Consider the following 21,230-nt stretch of genomic DNA (forward strand, 5'->3'; position numbering starts at 1 on the left):
TGCTGGTTCTCCGTGTGTACATATGAAAGATGGATATATCTCACATTTAGGCTTTTGTTGCCAAAGCCCTGATTTCTTCACTTCCACTTAAAAACAAATCGACATTTATTATATAGCTACAAATTATGCTCATTAAGAGTCACACTTGTATTTTTGGGTTTCTACTAGAATATGGTTACATGCTTTAAAAAAAACCCTACTCTTTTGTCAGTCTGAATAGACGCTATGGAAGCTATCATGCTGTTGGTGGAGAGACTCAAATTGGGTGCAATATACAGTACTCTGATGACACTGAGCCAAAATCCACATTTCTTGTTGAAACTCATGTTTTATGAGCTGGACAGCGACTGTATGTTTGTAGAATTACACCAAATGGCTGAACTTAAGCTGTTTTTGTGTGGCATTGGTTGTATTAAGTTGGAAAACTATGATCATATTGACTTTTCGGACGTTAAATTACTGTGGAGAGTAGGTCACGTAACTGGTGGTGTTACAAGCAACAATTCATTATTTCTTTCTATAAAAACTAACTTTCTTTTGTCATTTGATTTTCAAACATACTAAAGCCCTGTTCAGATGTACAGGTTAAGGGTACTTGCCTTCAGGGAAAACAGGTGCTGGCTCGGACTCAGGGACCACTGGTGCAGGTCCAGATGTGAAGGTCTTCGGCCCCTTGCCCTGTGGACCTACAAGTCCTGGCTCAGGTGTGGGTTCAAATACAGGCATTGGGCCTTTTCCCTGAGGAATCATTGGTTCTGGTACTGCTTCTGGTATGGCTTCTGGTTCTTGTACCGGTTCTGGTAGTGTTGTAGCCTGAGGGATCTGTGGTTTCTGTTTGTAGCTTTTTCCTGAGGGTGTCTGCTTTTGATATTTCTCTTGCGTCACCATAACAACGATACTGCTTGTCGGCTCGGGGGTAACAGGAGCAACAGGTGCTACGTCTTCAGTTAGCGCCTGTGGAGTTGCAACAATTTCCTCACTTGGCTGCTCAGGAGAGGGAACTCCACCTTTTAGGCCCTTTTCGTTGGACACACCTGGACCCTTTGGACCCTTCCCGTAACCTGAAAACCCCCCAAAAAAAGATTGGAAATTATGCATACACATTTATATAGAAAATATTTTAAATTAAATGTAGAACCTGGGGTCTATACAGCAAACGTTATATCTGAAAGCAAATTGAAATATTACAATAACAACGATAAAGCACATTTAAAATGGATACATGCACAGGATCATTTACCAGTAAAGGCTGTTTCAGGTAACTGTCCATTAGGTACACCAGAAGGAACACCATAGCCTGTAAAAACAATGTTTTGATAAACAAATTCCTGAATCCTATACAAAACGAAATCTTCTAATCACACATGCAGTCTGAAGTCTTCCATAATAGCAATAAACCACTCAATTGTTTATAATGTGTATTTTAACACGATTTTACCATTGGGTTTAGCTCCATAGCCTTTGGTGGCTCCGGCTCCAGCTCCAGCTCCATAACCTTGGGTCAAACACAACATTACATTCTGACCCACTGAAACCGAAACAAATATTCCATATTTATAACACTAAATAAAATCTGGTACCATTGGGTTTAGCTCCATAGCCTTTGTTAGCACCAGCTCCCGCTCCAGCCCCGTAACCTTGGGTCAAAGATAACGTAACGTAAATATAAGATCGCACTGAGAAACAATAACGTTATCCTACACCAGAGACAGGAGAGTCACCATTGGGTTTAGCTCCATATCCATTGTTAGCGCCAGCTACGGCTTCGGCTCCAACTCCGGCCCCGGGTCCGACTCCTGTTCCGGCACCAGTTCCGTAACCTTGGGTCATACATAACATTACATAAATAAAACGTCTCACTTAGAATAGAATAACGCTATTTTACACAAGAAACATTTTAAACAATCAAAACGATCAATTACCACTGGGTTTAGCTCCATAGCCTTTGTTAGCTCCAGCCCCGGGTCCGACTCCAACTCCGGCTCCAGCTCCGTAACCTTAGATCAAACATAAAATGACATTAAAATGCCATCCCACTGGAACAGGAAAAAGATTATTCTTCATGAGAAACATTTATAACAATAAATACAATTTGGTACCATTAGGTTTAGCTCCATATCCTTTGGTAGCTCCAGCTCCGGCCCCGGCTCCTGCTCCTGCACCAGTTCCGTAACCTTGGGTCAAACATTACATCAATATAACATCTCATTTAAATAGAATAATGTTATTCTACTTGAGGACTAATTAAAACACTTTAACAATAAAAAAAATCAATTACCATTGGGTTTAGCTCCATAGCCTTTGTTAGCTCCAGTTCCTGCTCCAGTTCCTGCTCCAGTTCCGGTTCCAGTTCCAGCTCCGTAACCTAAGGTCATACATTACATAACATAAAAATACCATCCCATGGAAACATAAAAAGGTTATTCTTCATGAGAAACATTTATAACGCTGCATAACATCAGGTACCATTGGGTTTAGCTCCATATCCTTTGTTAGCTCCAGCTCCGGCCCCGGTTCCGACTCCTGCTCCGGCACCAGTTCCGTAACCTTGGGTCAAACATTACATTACATACATTTAGAAACTCACTCAAACAAATAACGCTATTTTACATAGGAAACTTTTAAAACACTTTAACAATAATAACATCAGGTACCGTTGGGTTTAGCGCCATATCCTTTGTTTGCTCCAGCTCCAGCTCCAGCCCCGGGTCCGACTCCTGCTCCGGCACCAGTTCCGTAGCCTTGGGTCAAACATTACATGACACAAATAAAACATCTCTCTTAAACAGAATAACACTATTGTATATAAGAAACATTTAAAAAAAAAAACCCGTTCACAATTAACAATGGTCAGTCACCGTTGGGTTTAGCTCCATAGCCTTTGTTAGCTCCTGGTCCGGCCCCGGGTCCGACTCCCGCTCCAGCCCCGTAACCTTGGGTCAAACATAGCATAACGTAAATATAAGATCCCACTGAGAAACAATAATGTTATTCTACACGAGAGACAGGAGAGGCACCATTGGGTTTAGCTCCATATCCTTTGTTAGCTCCAGCACCGGCCCCGGGTCCGACTCCTGCTCCAGCACCAGTTCCGTAACCTTGGGTCAAAGATAGCATAACTAGATAACTTTAAGATTCCATTGAAAAAGGATAAAGTTATTCTACATGTGAAACATTTACAACTCCTGAACAATAAATACGATAAGTTACCGTTGGGTTTGGCTCCATAGCCTTTGTTAGCACCGGCTCCAGGTCCGGCTCCAGCTCCAGCTCCATAACCTAAGGTCAAACATGGCATTAGATAACTTTAAGATTCCATTGAAAAAGGATAAAGTTATTCTACATGTGAAACATTTACAACTCCTTAACAATAAACCCAATCAGTTACCGTTGGGTTTGGCTCCATAGCCTTTGTTAGCACCGGCTCCAGCTCCAGGTCCGGATCCAGCTCCATAACCTTACAAACAAAACATAACATAAATATGCCATCCCACAAGAACGTGTAACAATATTCAATATGAGGAACATTAACAACAGTTTAAGAATAAATACGATCATTTACCATTGGGTTTAGCTCCATATCCATTGGGAACTGCACCATTTCCATAACCTACGATCAAACAAACCATTACACAAATATCTATATCCATATCTAACTTGTTCTCTTTTCCGTGACCAGTTTATAATACCTGGCTGGGGTCTCATTGGAGCTCCTCTGTTAGCTCCATATCCTGAAACACATTCAAGAAAACATTTGATTTCATATTCTTGTATAGATTACTGACAATTTATAGCCTATCATAAATACATTTGGAAAATCAGTGGAATCTTACCGTTGGGTTTGGCGCCATACCCGTTTGGAATATTACCATTACCTTAAAAAAACAAAAACATTGGTTGTGGTGAAATTCAAAGATTCTCATATTTTAAGTTAGTTGGTTAAATTGTTATTGTTGTCTTATTTAACAGCTGCACAACTTTTCTCCCCAAAAAATATGTTATAATTTGATGCAAGGGATCCATATTGATTAACATATTCTTTATATCTATTTCACTAATATTATTTATTATTATTATTAATAACCTTAATTCAGTCAGACAACTCACGCGTTTCATTAATGTGTTTATTCGAAACAGTATATAGTTTGAGTTGGGCGTCTAGGCTCGGGCCTCATCACTCCACATATTAACAAAGAACATTGAGTGATGATTAGATAACTATCCCCCGAGCCTACAGGAGGGAGCTGGGGGGGAGCTCGGGTGGTGGTGGGGCAGGAGAGCATCGCCAACGTGAAGGCAGCAGCAGTAGCAGCAGCAGCAGCAGCATTAGCGAGGCTGAGGTAGGTGGATCCAACAGTTTAAATAGAGCGCCAGATTAGGAGACTATGTTTGGTTGGTTGCAAGTGTGACGAGGGGCATTATGTGCGAGTGTATCATTGGTGCTCGAGTTGACTGCCTGAACTAGCTCGCATTGGTTAAAAAAACAACAACTCTAAATTGTATAGTTGTGATAATAATAATTAGAGGCCTGTCAGTTCTTTTATATGTGCTGTATACTGTTTGGATATTATTTATACATTTACCATTGGGTTTCACACCTTGTCCATTGGGCACACCACCTGCAGCACCGTAGCCTGAGATTGACAATTAGCAAAAAGGTTTCAGAGGAGGAACATGTAATCCAAAAGATAAATAAACAATTTCAGTAATATATCATATTTCATTTCACATGTGTGACATTCATACCTTGTTTTGGCCCCTTCATTCCTCCGTTTCCATACCGAGGTCCCGTACCGGTGCCCCGATAACCACCGTTGTAGCCTATAAAAGCAGGGAACACATATAATAAAACAGGATTCATGTTTTATTCATCAAGCTGTAGGTGGTGTCAATATTAACAGATTAAAGAATGACTTACCTCCCATTGGTTGAGCTCCATAACCATTGCCGCCATATCCTGGAAGAACAGATAAGGATATTGTATCAGGTGTATTGGTAGTGATCTTAGTGCAGTGGCGGTGGCCCTCACTCACCTTGGTTCCTGGCAAGCTGAGGCACTCCCATACCTCTGGACGCTCCTTGACCTAGAACCACAGAGTACACATGTATTTATTTATTAAAGTATATATTACAATAGCCTGGGAAAACAAGGCACCAGAAGATGAGTCACCTGCACCATATTGTGGTCGTCCATAAGCTTTCATAGCTTTAATACCAGCTCCCCCTTGCCCTGTTAGATAGAGAGACATGCTTAGGATACAAAAACAGAGAAACATGTTTTGAGCTGCAAAATCTCATGTTTTAACCAATCTCTACCATTTGGTATTCCTCCATTGCCGTTGGATGGTCCAGCTCCGGCTCCTTGACCTAAAGGACGGTTATTATATTCAAAGATTAGATACTTTCTACATTTATTTACCTAAATATATGCTTTAAAATGCAGTTTTTGTAGATATTACCATTGGGCACACCAGCTCCACCACCATAGCCTGGCAGAAAAGAGACATTTAATACATCTATGATACACAGACACAACATTTAAGACTAACTGATAATAATTTCACTTACTGCACAATCAGATAATATCATCAACATCCAATCAAAATACATAGATATTTTATAACAATGCTGTGGGAGCTTCCCTACCGTTGCCTTTTGTTCCATATCCTTTATTCGCAGCAGCAGCAGCAGCGCCGTTACCTACAAGTGGTTAAAACACAAAAACCCTTAGTGGAAGTTTATCTGATTTCAAATCTACATCACATTTTTATTTTAAACAAATAAACAAAAGATACTTTGTTTTCCATGAATTTCTATAAGCAATTGTTTGGGGAAAAAAAGAGAATTACTAATTGTCACCCACCATTTGGTTGAGCTCCATTCCCACCAGCAGCAGCACCATAACCTACAAGCCAATTAAAGACACCACGGCTAAGAGGCTTGTTTGGAAATGCACCTTTGTAGAATGACCTCAAACAGATCATTTACAGTCCCAACCATAATGTGTAAAGTACTCAGGACTTACCAGTGTAAGGGCCTCTGTTTCCATTTGGTGCTCCATAACCTGCAGAGTAAAGACAGTTACATTTCAGTGTATGTGATTTCTCCCCCCAAAAATTCAGCCAAAAATGATTGGGATCCAAGCAGTTCAAGCTGATAAGAAGTCACAGTATAACATACTTGTTAAGGTCTTCTTTTAATATCTGCTCATTATTTTGTATGTATTGTATGTGCATGTCATGTAAATGTTTATATTATCATAACACCAGACATGTGTTTGTGAGTATACATAAAAGTCATATCTACAATACCATTTCCTTTGGTTGGTTGTCCGCCATTTCCGCCAGCTTGTGCACCATAACCTGCAACAAAAGAGATTTTAAATTGAACAGTGCAGTTGAAACTTTAGCACATTTGTGTGTGTAAGTGTGTGTCAGTGTTTGTTTCATACCATTGCCTTTGATTGGTTGTCCATTGGTCGGGCCAGCTTGTGCGCCATAGCCTGCCGTAGAAAGACATTACAAATTTAACAGGGATTTTGTTCAGTGAATTTGTTCATTGTGTGTGCGTGTGTGTGTGTTGATTTCGCACCATTGCCTTTCATTGGTTGTCCATTGTTAGGGCCAGCTTGAGCGCCATATCCTTCAAAAAAGATCACAGTGAGTATATAATCATTCAGTTACATAGGAAACACATTTTTAAGTACAGGTTGCTAATTGAGAGATGTGTTTAACAACTACCATTAGGTTTCCCTCCATTTCCGTTGGGTAAAACTGCTGGAGTTCCTCCTAAGTTAGAAACAATGCAATAAGAGAAAGGTGAAGAGGCAGTTGAAAACAGCGAGTATAAAAACGAAAAAAATAAGTGATAATTTTGCATTTCCTCCAAAATGTCGTTTATTTTCTCTTTCAGATCGGATTGCCTACCTTGTGGTTTTCCACCTTGTCCATTTGTTGCACCAGCTGTTGCTCCATAGCCTTAAAAACAGAAGAAACAAAACAAGATAATAAAGATGAAGAATAAAGATCATTCAAAAAGTTTTAAAAGACTGATATTATTTAGTTTGAATAAAGTGAACATAGGTATTTAGCTGAACATGCCTTTATTTCCTCCTCCATTAGTCCTACCAGCAGCTGCACCATAGCCTGAAATAGATGAGATGTTTGATGAGAAACAGTCAGAAAAATGTATACATCTCCCTTTGAACACGTTAACCAATAGATTAAGCTCCATTTGTACGTGCAACATCATCTGCAGGCCAATTGTCTGAGTAAAGTTTAGAAAATATCTATTGATCTGTCGTGCAGATTAGTGTCTCTTGCATCACTAACCTATGCCTTTTGTTGGGTATCCACCGTATCCATTTTGTGCACCCATTGCCTGACCCACACCTAAAAAGAAAATTGTTAATCAAATAAAGTAATACTCCAGACAGAAGGATTTATGGTTTGAGATATTGGCATTTAATTTACCTTTTGATGGCATCAGCATTCGTCCTAAACCTCCACCATTCTGAGGTATATTTCCTAGAAACAACATGACGTGTGAACAAACACTCCATAGTGAATAGAAATAATTTGTATGCGTTTTATAAAGAGGCAAAGCGTACAGAGTGTAATGAGTTTACCATTAGTGTGTGGCCCTTGTCCATTTGGCACTCCAGATACAGCACCATAACCTTTAAACACAACACATTCAATGTTAAACTATGAACAGGTTTATAGGGTAAAAGAAAAAAATATGGGAGAACAAACAAACATTTAGCTCTGGAAAAAGATCCACTCCTTGTTCATCAAGATCTACATTAAAGGAGGAGTCCAAAGAAAGAATAACCTCCTGGAGAACTTTTTTTAAAACTGATACATAAGGTTCAGCCCCCTCCAGACCCCAACATTTTTTGTATAGTCCCTTCATTAAGAAAACATTCTCAGATTGTAATAAAGGAATCCAGACTCAAGCTGTGTCTGATGCCGATTTTTGGGAGGTACCAGCCTCAGCTCTACAGAAGTCAATGGAGTGACTGTGTACAAGCAGTAAAACCATTCTTTCCCTTCTCACAGAGGGATGTTAAATTTAGACTTCTGCTGCCACCGAAGCCAAGCTACCTTTGATTTCTCAAACTGAGGCCGCTGGTAAAGAGAAAAGAATATATGGCTGCTTCGCATCATCACAAGAAAAATTTGGGAGAGGGCCGAGGAAACGAAAGAGCTACAGAGCGAGCGTTGCTAAGATTTCAGTTTAACATGATCGTTTGAAATGTGACAGGCAAACTTCAGTGCCCGAAAGACATTTGTCTCATCTTTTCACCTCGTCAGGATGAAGCAGGTTGTACGGTTTCACTGAGATTGGAGCATGCAGCGGTGCAGCATTTTAACACATTTACGTTTGGGAGTCTTTCAAGAATACAAAACATTTTGACGATATGCAAAATGTACAGAGGCACTTTCTTTGTAGTTTGTTTTCTCAATCATTATCAGTCAACCATTTGTTCATTTCTCACCTGGTAAATTCTGGCATTTAAATTCTACATTATTGCAAAATTAAGTTCTGATATAGATTCAATATTTTTTTTACCAACAGAAGAAAAAGGCAAAGCTGATACAGAGTAAAACAGACAGTTAAAAAAAAACAGGATTTATCAATATGACACCGTCATGAAATGAACTGCAATGTCATATTTTAGTTGCAAAAGTAAAACATCGATTATATCAATGAATATTGTGTAGATCTAGTTATTTTTCTGATGAATGCCTTTCTCAGAAATCTCTTTACCCTAAATGAGGAAGAACAAAAGAGAGGAAGATTTTCGGTGCAATAATAGACATCATCCTTAGTCAGATTCCAGCTTATAAATCACAAGTGTGTCGGCTCCTCTCTTCCACAGACATAAAACCAACCACAGTGACTTTGTACAACATAGGACACACATCACCTCCCTATAACAAACTACCGCTTTATTTCTCTGGGTGATGATTCCTGGAAGATTTAAACTGGCCAATTTCTCATTGAATTATTCAATTAAGATGGTAACTTTCCAAATGTATTTCCCCTTAAGTGTTCAGCTGGTTTAGTGTTGTACCTTCATATGTCTTTAAAACATTCGAGTACATTTTACTCTTTTTCTTTCCTCCTATTATGTTGCATTTTGTTTTAACCACTATCATTGAATATCTGTAATTATAGAACAATAAGGCTCCACTTTTAATTTCACCAATTAACAGAGCAAACTCTTCACATCATCTTAAATAATTGTAATAATTCATAAGAAATAAAAGCAGATTACATTAAGTTCCTTGACAACACATCCCATGCAAATGTATGTGAAGCATTAAGGGGAGATAATGTTGATACTTCTATTTCAGATACAACTCCCTGTAGGAGAGGCCTTCCCCTCTGCACTCACCCAGTGTGTGTGCTGTCCGCAGCAGCAAGAAGATCACGGCGCTCTGAAGAAGTGGTCGTCCCATCATAGTGGACCTGGAGGGGGAAATGTTTTAGACCCAGCAGGAGAATAGGGAACGTGAAGCAGATGATCTGAAGTGGGCAACGTACGTGATTGTGAGGGTCTCATATACACTCCGTCTGAGGCGCCCCTCCTTCTGCTTATAGATGCTCCTGTTTCCCCAGATCCTCCCCCACTTGTTGGGAGACACACACACTAACTAAATAATTGGGCACTTAAAGTACATTAACACTAAAGGGAGACATAGAGGAGCAAAGAGAGGGATGGATTGGACATTGACTGATGAATTCTGGACCGAGCATCACACGCCATGGATTAAAGGCAGACAGATCACTGTCAAAGTTGAAGTTGTTTATACAAACTATATAAAAACTTTCCAACTGCATACATCCTTACAGCAAAGGCCAAAGCTTCCTAATGTCGTGCAAAGCTGCAAGGCACAAATAAATGGGTTCCACCTGAAACAGAGTGCACTGTTTAATATTTAAATGGACTGCTGTCTAGTCAAATATAGCATGTAAAGAATGACATAAGTCCCTCTCACATGAGAAAATCCAACATCATACAATAAAACAAACAAAAAAAGTGTACTTTTCACATGCTGTGCTAAACTCTAGACATGAATCATTTGAAATGTTTTGCAGCAGTGACAGAACCCAACAACTCCTACATGCAATAGTCTGAAAAGGAAATCATTAAGTCCAATATTTGATTAAAAAACTGCAGGAATTTTAAAACAAATACTGTATATACACTGTACAGAAAGCTCAACATGCATCCTGTCCTCAGTTTCATTCATGACTGGACTTTATGACAGAAATGACATCACTCCAAGTTGCAACAAAGTCGGTTAATAGAGGAATGATGGAAAGTGTGAGCGAGCTTCATCCTCAGCTCCCGCCTCTTTCAGTCCGTCGTGTCTCCATGGTCGCAGCCAACACACACACACACACACACACACACACACACACAGTGAGAGTGGCCCCTTGTATATTTAAAGAAAGAAAAGCGAGTAAAAAGAGAAAGATATCTCACCGTTCACATAGATTCCTCACTCAAAGGCCAAATCCTCTTCTTATGGGGTCAAGGAGAGGTTAACGTCTCACCTCGCAGCCCACCCAGACCTCTCACATACTTGGCTTCTCAACAAAGTCACTCACCATCTCCGCTGCCACTGACATCCATCCATCTAACTTTCACCACCTGGTAACAAATGTGCCTTTCAAATCCTCCTCTGATCCCTCATAGTGTTATCAATTTAGGACGTATTTAAGTTACCATGGTGTTGAACATCAGGCATTCAATGGAGTTAAAGTAGGACGTCATGAAGCCCATATAATAGAATAAGAGTTAATGCTATAACACGGTGGATGTTTGAGTTGACATTGTTCAATTGGTGCTTGTAAAATTGAGATATTAGTCTTAAAAAATACACAATCCGCACTGCATGCATCCCCTCATCTATAAACTCATGATCCCCAGAGGATGAATCCATCTTCCTTTAGCACCAGTTTAATGTAAGAATATATTTGTTTTTACCATTTCAGCACAAAGAGGGAAGCATCAATGGGAATATGTTGGCAAGGAATCGTTCCAAAGAAAATAGTTCCTACGTTAAAATATTGACAAGGTCTGAGGAGTAACCATGTCATGATTTCTTAGAAAGCGACATTGCTTTTGAGTTTCAAATGTATTTTTGGCACCAGGCACCACGAGACATTTCCAACTCACAACAAATCAATCTAGAGTGAGTATTATAACTAGAGGTTAAGTGGGGAAAAAATAGATTTTTTGGGTGAGCCGTCCTTTTAACATCAGCATGCCAGCACCTTCATTGTGCACAAATTAGCATGCTGATGTTAACATTTAGCTCAAAGCACCACCGTGCCTCACAGAGCCGTTAACATTTCTGTGGACTGTTGAAAGATGCTCTGTTGGGAGCAGCTTTTAAAGGCATGTAGCTCCTGTGGGTGACAGCTGTGCAGAGTGGAAAATGCATGTTTGTACTAAACCGTTTGGAGGTGAAAAGGTCATAAAGCTTAAAAGCCCTGGGCAATTTAAATATTTACCTACACATTTTTACAGAACACACACAATCACATTGATATATGTAGATCTCCTACAGTGACATTGTCTAGATCGTTTCCTAAAAATATAATAAAAATGTACCTCATAGTATTGATATCTATCCTGAACACACAACAAACTATTTAAAAACACAGATGATGAACTGACATGCCAGATTGTATAGGTTAATGTAATAATTCATAGGGTTTGGTTCAAGCTGGTGGTCAGGATGTTAGTGTGTCGCTCGGTGTACCGGGAAAAAAACACAGGCTGTAGACCACAGTGCAACCACTGTTCGACAAGGATTCTCTGACTGCACACAGCCGTGTCTGCTATGCGTTTCCCTGCCCAGATGTGTGCAGCTGTTACAGGCAGGCTGGCCAATAATGCTCTGACTCAGTGTTTGGTGGGCAGCCGGTGGACTCTGCCAGCTGTTGGACTGTTTAACGCTGGTTGGAAATACAACTTCAATTCCAAACATTGTTCTATAGCTGTTGCAAATAACCAGACTGACAGCTGTGAGCACAGAGAGGTCTGAGCAGGAGCTGGGTAAGAGAAAACAAAAATAATAACAGTGAGACGACGAACTGTAGGAACACAAAAGTACGATTCAATTGACCAACTACTGTATGAAAATATATATTTATTTAACGCACGATTGCTTAGAGAGACTGTTAGTGTACAATTGGACTGGCAAAGTGCTCAGATTTCTGATTTTGGTTTATCACACATTACATAATGTGATGGTATACTCGTAAAGAAAAGACCAAAACTGTCTTTTTCTGCAGAGTAGGACGGGTAAAAAGCGCTTGTTCTTTTTCCTTTATATTGATATTGCATCATTACTACTGTGACAAGCAAGAAACACAACATGAGGCTCTTGTTTAAGGTTGATCTACAGTAGATGTTTTAATAAGATCCATTTATATTGATTCATTCTTCAAAGAAAAAATTATGATTTATAAAAGAATGGCAGCAAAGGAATTTTGGAAATAGATTTGGATCCCCTGCCAAGATGTTTCACTTGACCCCCCAACTAAAAAACACAGCATTTATTAAAGTATTTTCTGGTTCAAAATAATTATTTGCATAGTAACTTTTTAACTGTAATGTGTGCTGCTATTTATTTTGACCATACATGGCAAGACCGTTTAACCACCCTGGTCCCATATATCAGCCCATGCCAAGGCTATAAGGAAATATATCATGTCTGGCAACACTTTGGGATCTTATTATAGATTGGTCAGTGACAAACCAAAACACATTAAATGAGAAAGACATAACAGTGGTTCAATAGACAGAGAGGCCTCATGTAGTGCACATATCATTACAGTGTGTTCCTGCGCTGAAATAATGCACAAAGTAGCCTATCAGTGGTTTTAACCGCAATCAAATAACTCTCAATGTTTGGCTCCTGTCTGCTTTTGTACCACTGGTATTTATATTTCCCCCCCTCACCACAGTCACCTCCTGTAGTTATTTACTTTCGGTAAAACTGTCCTTGTGTATTTTGTGAATAATGTTTCTCAGTCACTATTTTGACGAGTCCAGCTCTGTATGGACAGCCCTGTAACGGGTCTAGAGTGACGTCATGTCCTGCTGCTGGTTTCTCCCTTCAGGAATGTCACATAGTGGCGTTTCAGAACAGAACTACGGCTTATTGGTTTAGTTAAACCTCAACTCCCTTCAGCAAAGACAGAAAAAGTATTCTTGATCACAGACTTTTATACTGAAATGTTATTGAAAAGTAAATTCACTGATAATGATTCAGTGATTGCCGGCATGGACGCTGCCTTCCTAAATCTGTAGTTATTCTCATGTTCACAGAATCATAACTGAATGTTTGGGCCATCACAGAGGCTAAAACTATTTCATTTTCTTCTGACCTTATCAAAATGCTAGAACATGTGTGTAGGGTAAGTATTAAAGTTGTAACCATGTGCTATTTTCTGTAGGAGGCTTCTGAAATATTAGAGCATGTGGGAGAGAAACTCCTTCTTGAGGGCACTTGCAGATTTCAGCCTTTGCAGACCATTTACATGCACAACAACCTATATAAACACACTAAAGGAAAGAGATTAAGCCCCAAATCATTATAGAACCCTTTCAAGTTATTTCCCTGAAGTATGAGTGAGTAGGCTACAGACCCGTTGCACCACTCAAACCAGACTCAATTAAAATCCAGTCTAGGACTTAGACGGTAGCTAGACGCTAGCTAGTGCGCTCAGAATTTTCTGCAGACTTGATAAAAATGTGGCTCATTTTTAAAGATATATTTTTTTATTTGTGTTGCAAGTGCTCTACAAGGGTGCAATATAAATTATTACCGTTTCCACATTAATATAATACATAAGATTGACATCAAATACATCATATTTTGTATCACTACACATCTGGACACAATGCATTCCTTTTTACAAAAAACAAAAAACAAAAATCAAAATTGCATTGCTTATGTTGACGGATTATGCCATGACAACTCCCTTCATAGCTATTATTATAAATATAATAACGAACAAATAGGTTCAGCTGTACAATCTTAAATACTATACAGTCCTCAACCTGGTCACCAATATCTGATCAACACATTTATCTCAGTCCTAAATGTAACGAGGATAAGATACAAATAAATAAATCAGCTCAATCTGCTAGTTAATGTTACCAAATCAGTATATGGAAATCTCAAGCAATTTGTTATTAAAACAAAAGGAAATTCAGGTTTGCGAGTTCAGAATAACTTGCAATGCTGGAGACCAAAGAGAGGAAAGTAAAACGATCAGATAAAGGAAATAAAAAGGGAAACAGACGGTGTGCAAAACTGTGAACCGATAAGGGGGAGGAGAAAAATAAACATTTTGTACATTCTTTTGTGAATGATCACTGAGGAGTTTTTCAGCGTTTTGCTTCTCTTAAGTCTAGTGTTCATCACAACCTGGGCATTAGCTGAACGTCTCTTTAGCCTACATCCACCTTAAGATGCAAGAGCCAGGTATCCAGTAGCAGACCTGAATAAAGATATTTTACAAATCATATTTTGGTCTACATTCAAGAATATATATTGTATTTGTTTTCCATGTGAAGATATGCTCCATTTGTATCAAAGCATGCAAAAAGGGACTTACTCCATGTTGCTTTTCAGCTGATGCACAGTGCGCTTGTCCAGGTAACGGCAGAAGAGAGTAAGCAGGTTTGAAGGCATGAGCAGCGGCTCCACTAGTGAGGACTCGGACAGCTGTCCCGCCACCTGGAAGATTGTGTCCGTCCTGAAAGACAAAGGGGTTACTGAGGTCTTTAGGGCTTGTGATTTTGTTGAGTTGATTTAAAATCAACTTCTCCGTAAAACTGAGTTCCTCCAATAATAATCAAGCAAAAACATCCATTAGAATTTTGTATCAACTAAATACATCATTAAGAAAGGTAATACACTTTAAATACTTGTTTTGACCAAGCAGTCTTATCAACCGAGAGGGGTCAATCCTAAAGGTCAAGATCGTATGAGGATGTTGAAATGATTCATCACAGGATATAAGCTTTTAAATCCCAACCATGTCTCAAAGTCGCCGATGCTGGGCTCTAGAGGAACACCTGAGGACAGCAGCTTCTCTCCCTGGGACAGCAGAGCGTACAGCAAGGACAGTCCAAACTGAAAGGACAAAAAGGATAAAAGGTCACAAAAGTTTGATGCAAAAAAGGCATAAAATGAAAGCAAAAGCACAGACCTTGTTCTGACATGCCAGCGCCAGAGACTCGTATGTCGTCAGATCTTTGAGGACGCCGATCAGCTGACTGAAGGCCAGGCCCCCAATCACGTTGCGAAGAGGAGGGTAGAGCACTGGAAGGGCCTAAAAAAAGAAATGATTAATTCCAGGAATCAAATTTTACCCAAAATATGCATTTATTTAATTGATATTGCTTTAAGGTTTTGAGAATGGAAGACTATTCTTGACCTTTTGAACTATGCCAAAGCAAATGATCAAAGGTTTACGTTTTTTTAAACAACGTGAAGTCGATCTAACTCTCCTACCGCTTCTGGATCTCTGCTCATCAGTGCAGGTAGGTTAGAGGTCACGATGCTCAAGATTTTCAGAGCAGTATCATGTTTCAGGAACGGGAGCAGACGGGCGAGTAGCCTTTTGCCTTTTGAGACCAGCAAGAAAGGAAGAAACTCCACTCCTGAATCTCTGAGATTGAGAAAATACAATGCTCAAATTTAACATCCATCAAAATGATACCACTCCAAAAAGGTAAAAGTTAGAACAATCAGTTAAATAATATCACTTAAACCAAAATGCATCCCTTCTTAGCTATGTACCCCTGGTGGTGGGGTGTGTATAACTCACAGGGTGCTGTGATGTTGCAGCTGGGAGTAGATGTGCTCCACTTTGCCCTGTGACTTCTCCATAACACTCCTTTCTTCGGCTTCAGACATGAGGGGGGTTTTCATCCTCTCTGCCTCCTCCACCTCCAACAGAACCATGAACAACTGCAGGGCAGAACAGGTGTGAGCAGCTGTTTGAGAAGGTGAATAAAATACACCTTGTTGCATCAAAACAATCAGCGGGTACCTTTTCTATTTTACTGAGGACCTCTAACCGCTGTTGCTTGATGTCTTTCTGTTCCTGTAATGTGGAAATACATCTCAGTATTAGGAATAGCAGAATAACCTATTTCTAATAAACTGGAAGTTATCTCATAAACGGTCACCTCGAGCGGGCCCAGAGTATGGACTGCATTGACTGCGCTAATGGCACGGCGAGGAGAGTAACAAGTCGATACTGCTACTTGACCCAAAGAGCCTTCAATGTGCACCACTGCAAGAGCAAAATACTTTTACCAGTGGAGGAAAAACCTGATCAGCACTACGAGTAGGGAGTGGAAACAGGACGCAGGCTGGTAAAACAAATGCAATGTGGTTTAATAGAATGAATAGATAACGAAAGAGAAAAACCTGGTGCGTAAACATCAGTTTTCATAATATACGGTGTGGTGAGCTTTGGCGGCTCCCTCTTGCTCCTGATGCCCAGCTCTTCCTCGGCCATCTTAGCTTCGATTCGCCGATAGTACTCCTATGGCAAAGTTCAAAGATACTAGTTAGGAAATAATTGAAGTCTTTGGTCATGTACTCTTGAGTTGGCTTTTCTGAAAAGACTTTAAAAAAAAAAGAAAGAAATTCTACAAGGAAAACTGAAGACACAGGAGCTAACATTTCCTACCTGGTAGTAGTAGTCCTCATGGTATGGATTCTCACTCTGCAGCTGGATCATCTGCAGCCTGGTGATCCACTCCTTCTCTTTGGCCGTCATGAGATTACAGTAAGGATCCCAGTCCTCTGTTTTTCTACAGAGGGGTCGTATTGTTCTATAAAAAGGCCTTTTTCTTTTGTGTCACATACTGAATGTGAAATTGATCTGAATCTTTCGATACTAACCTTTGGAAAATGCGTTGTTTTTGACTGAGAAGTCGTTTATGTTGTGGGTGGAGCTGGGTGACGGGACCGGGGTATCTGAGGGTCAACATTTAACAACGTCAAATTAAAAAGCAGTGTGGGTTAGTTCAACACTATCTGATAGTGGCACTGGTTCAAGCAGGTATTCAACAAGAAGCCCATTTATCTTGAACTGCAAAATGAATAGTTTATTGATCCCAGTTCAAGTTTTATGACACAGGAAATGCACATCATCACCTTCTTTGTTGCTGGTTTTACAGCCTTCATCAATATATCATGTCCTTTGATGCCAAAGTACTTTAGGTTCAGATTTATTATCATCTTTGCTGATTTATCCTTTACATGAAGGATATGTTTTGAGGATTTACGGCTGTATCCCTTAGATCAACTCTTATAACTGTATCATGTAAATACACAGCAATGCCAGGGATTGTATCAAATATAAGAATGTCAGGCCAATGAGGAGATTTATATACTTATGAGGAATTAAAAAAGATTGCCAAGTCATGAATATGTTTGGTACTTTTAACATCACTGACAAATATTTCCAGCCTCAAATCAATCATGAGATCACGACACACCTGAAATGCTGCACCGGATTAGACGAGGGGCTGTAAAAGGCCGACGGCCTTGGAGAGATGACACCAAAGCGAAGTTGCATCATCTTTGAAGGCAGAGACCGAGGGGTGGAGGGGCAGTGCATGAAACCTCCCGTCTGATACAGCACAAAATAAAATCATGAGACCGGACAGATACTATAACCACATTTACTCAACTCTTTGTAAATACATTTGCTATTGGCTTTTACACATTAAAAATACGGGACAGTATGTAGTATTTGGCTTGCAACCGAGTGAATACCCCTCTACTCAAGCCTCCCTTCCAAAACATTGAACTTCAGGATCTTCAACATTGTTTTGAGGTAAAATAAAATAAACATGAAAGGCCATCTTTAGAGCCAGTGTTTGGTTTGTCCTATCTGGAGTACTGTAGAAACCTAGGGGGTTCAATGGTGCAACATAGGAGACCCAGATGAAGATGACCCATTGCCTAAGGATAAAGTGCTCATCATAGATCCTCCTAAATACTACACACTGGCCCTTTAACGCATCAAAATATGGACAATTTATTATTGAACAATTTAGTCCAGCAGTGGCTCAGTCAATAGGGGCTTGGACTGGGAATCGTAGGGTCGCCGGTTCAAGTCCCCGAACAGACTTGAAATATGGAAAGTGGACTGCTACTTGGAGAGGTCCCAGTTCACCTCCTAGGCCCTGCTGTGGTGCCCTTGAGCAAGGCACCGGAGACCTCCAATCCCCCCTCCCCATTGCTCCCCGGGCGCTGCACAATAGCTGCCCACTGCTCCTAGTACTAGGATTGGTTAAATGCAGAGGACCAATTTCACTGTGTGTGCATGTATGTGACAAATAAAGAGGGTTTCATCCTCCGATTCTATCTATCTACAATTTATTATTGAACAAACCTGGTTGTAATGTTGCCGTGGGGTTAACGGCTGACGTGAGAAGATAGGTGATCCTACTACCATGGACGCATGCATCTGCAAGAAAAAAAAAGATGGACTGAAGGAACACCTGACATGTTTTGTGTTATGTAAACAGCATTGAATTTATTGTAGAAGAAGATGGATACAAGGTGTTATTATTTAGCGAAAACTGTGTTAGCTTAGCAATGAGACCGTCAAAATCTACCTACCAACCCATCTAAAGCTCACTTTTGAAGAGGTTATACATACAGGGTTTAATCTGTTGATAATAGATAATCTCACTACTAATTGTCAGGTAAACTCCTGTGTCCCTTTTACACACTTCTTTTTGTATAGCTTTACCAGGGATATGATGAGTGTTAATTGATGAGCTTTATAGCTTTAGAGTGTTATTGGTCTTCCCATAAAAGAATGAAATGTGGAAATACTCTGCTAAATTTGAATCCTTCACCTGAGAGGGGCCCCTTTGGTCAAACGTTGTCCTGGGGTAGGATCCTCCAAGTTCCCCGGTCCTGCCCGTGTAGTAAGAGGCGGGACACGGCACATCCCGGAAGTTGGAGGTCAGGTGCTGCCCTCTGCCTCTGTGACCATCAATCACACACATGATAGCACTGTCCTAAGAAACAGAAGGAAATAAGAAAAACATTTGTTTAGGGAACTCACTGCCGCAGAGATAATGTTCTTGAGTGATCCTGACCTGAAGTATTGAGCCTGACATTCTTCTAGACTTTCTGGAAGAGGGTGACATAAACTAAAAGGAAAAACATCAAGCAACGAAACATTAGCGGTACGAACAAAGCAAATCTAAGCCAAACGATTTGCCCTTTTTCTTAATGTTGCCGGTGTTTTCTTTTGGTTTGCCTGAGTGTACTTCCCTCACATTTCCTGTGTTGAGTTTTATTTATGTTTGTTTTTAGTATTGAACAGAAACAAGTTAAAATAAAGCAAAAAAAAGGTATTATTTATTTACACTTACATCATCCTCAAATGTCTTCTGGGACAAAGTATTCCCGAGGTCCAATATGGCACTGTCGAGTGTCTTAAAAAGTACAGAAAAACAAAAGCTGAGGTATGCTTTCAAATCTCATATTTCATATAATCAATATTTGTGAGAATTACCTTGATGCTGGGTCTCCCCTCCACTGTCCTCATCACAGCGGGGTCTTCAAACATCTGCCCCCTGCCCAGCCCTCCTCTCAGACCCCTGCCTCTGCCGCGCTGCACTGGAGGAGCCCGGAGGAAATACTGTGGCCTCTGTTTGGGAGGGGAGTGGGGGCTGCTGCGGGATGAGGGTTTGGGCTCTGGTGGAGGTGTGGGTGGTGGAGGAAGAGGGTCTTCAAACTGAAGCACGACGACGCTGGGGTCGTCTGTGGCATCGTGATCTAGGATACATGTAGAAAGATTCCGAGTGAAGATTTCATTCCTACAAACTAAAACACCAATTTATACTTTTTGGCAGAAGATGGCAGGGGGAAGACAAGAGGTATGAAGAAGGAGCCAGCAGACTGTTAGCTGGAAACATGGAAGAACCAACATGTTGGTCCATTTCCCAATATTTTGAGAATTGTACAGTGTAGAAACCTTAGTTGCTTGCTGCTGTTTAAGCCAACAGGACCGAGGAAAGAAAGGGTTACTTTTGTAACCAGCTTGGAAGTCATGGACAAAGAGCAACACCTCTACACACCCATTCCAAACGTCTCCTCGTTGTGGACGTTAATCTCATCATCTTCCTCAGCCATGGCCTGCAGAAGCCCACAGTCCATGTTGGTCACCTCTTCTCCATCACTCCACTCTCCTCCATTCTCAGGCCATTGAGGTAAGGACTCCTTCTCAGCCTCCTGTGGGGTTAAAACATACCATGAAGCAAAGAGAAAGCGAGGAATAACTCAAATCAAGCTGGAAAAGCAACTTCTGGTTAGGAAAATCTTTATTAACACCCCACTTTTTGCCAGTTTTCCCAGCCATTGTTGTAAAATAAAGCAATATGCTAATGAGTGTTAGCACGCCATGAACGCCCCAAATTGGGATTTGCAGCTCGCAAAACGATATGAACTCATTAAAAGCATCCTAATGATACTGACTTACTTGTTGCTTTTCTGAATCACTCATTGTGTTTTTTTAAAGTTATTTTTTACACCGATGGTTCACGGTGACTTTCTTTCTCCTGCAAGTTACCTGCTTTCTCTTGTCAGACAGCGAGGGGGGCTCATTAACTCTAAATGAACTCACCTGTGTGAGGTGCAGATGCGCGCACACGTCAATAGGTTTCACTTAACTTTCATCTCAAACATACTGTATGCTTACTGTACATGGATATTAAATGGGGCTATGCATTTGCTTAAGAGTTAAAATTGTTCCTGTTTGTTTTTGAGAACCTGGACACATTCAGGATGCAGAAGCGGAGTTTAAAACAGTCGCGCTCAAAGCGATGGGTGAACAGGGACGTCTAGTGGCCAAAGTGCAGTACTGCAACTACAGCATTTTGGTTTATTTTGGTTAATTAGATGTTTAAAAAAACAGTATATTTTAAGATAAAAGGTAGAACATGTGCAGGAGTGGTTAAAAGTAAGAAATTGTGTTATGAAGACCCCCCCCCCCGCCCCCCCCATTAAATATGAATTGAGTAATAAGATTGAATAATTCACCAAAGATTCAAGAATAACTAGTCATTTAAAAGACTAAAATGTACAATCTGAATAGAAATATGCCAGTTTTTAAGGCTTCACCTTAGATTAGATACATATTTATAC

At 40.2% G+C, this 21,230-nt stretch overlaps 1 protein-coding gene across 3 annotated transcripts; it reads right to left on the bottom strand.

Annotated features, from left to right (window-relative positions):
• Positions 1-13,797: 13,797 nt before the first annotated feature.
• patl2 (PAT1 homolog 2) lies at positions 13,798-20,701 on the bottom strand. Of its 3 annotated transcripts, none has more exons than XM_063892679.1 (19): positions 20,566-20,701; positions 20,165-20,318; positions 19,600-19,862; positions 19,457-19,519; positions 19,178-19,231; positions 18,932-19,096; positions 18,460-18,534; positions 17,558-17,691; positions 16,959-17,033; positions 16,744-16,867; positions 16,479-16,596; positions 16,235-16,341; positions 16,096-16,149; positions 15,871-16,013; positions 15,555-15,711; positions 15,250-15,372; positions 15,076-15,173; positions 14,653-14,793; positions 13,798-14,535 (listed from the first exon to the last, which is right to left on the bottom strand). In XM_063892679.1, the coding sequence occupies exons 1-19, from the start codon at positions 20,587-20,589 to the stop codon at positions 14,502-14,504; spliced, it is 2,106 nt and encodes a 701-aa protein (XP_063748749.1). In that variant the 5' UTR covers positions 20,590-20,701; the 3' UTR covers positions 13,798-14,501. The 3 variants fall into 3 exon arrangements, with proteins under 3 accessions (XP_063748749.1, XP_063748751.1, XP_063748750.1); XM_063892681.1 differs by having other exon boundaries at positions 20,656-20,699; XM_063892680.1 differs by lacking the exon at positions 19,178-19,231.
• Between the last annotated feature and the right edge of the window lie 529 nt (positions 20,702-21,230).

Source organism: Eleginops maclovinus, chromosome 10, assembly GCF_036324505.1.
Source record: "Eleginops maclovinus isolate JMC-PN-2008 ecotype Puerto Natales chromosome 10, JC_Emac_rtc_rv5, whole genome shotgun sequence".
NCBI classification, from domain to species: Eukaryota; Metazoa; Chordata; class Actinopteri; order Perciformes; family Eleginopidae; genus Eleginops; species Eleginops maclovinus.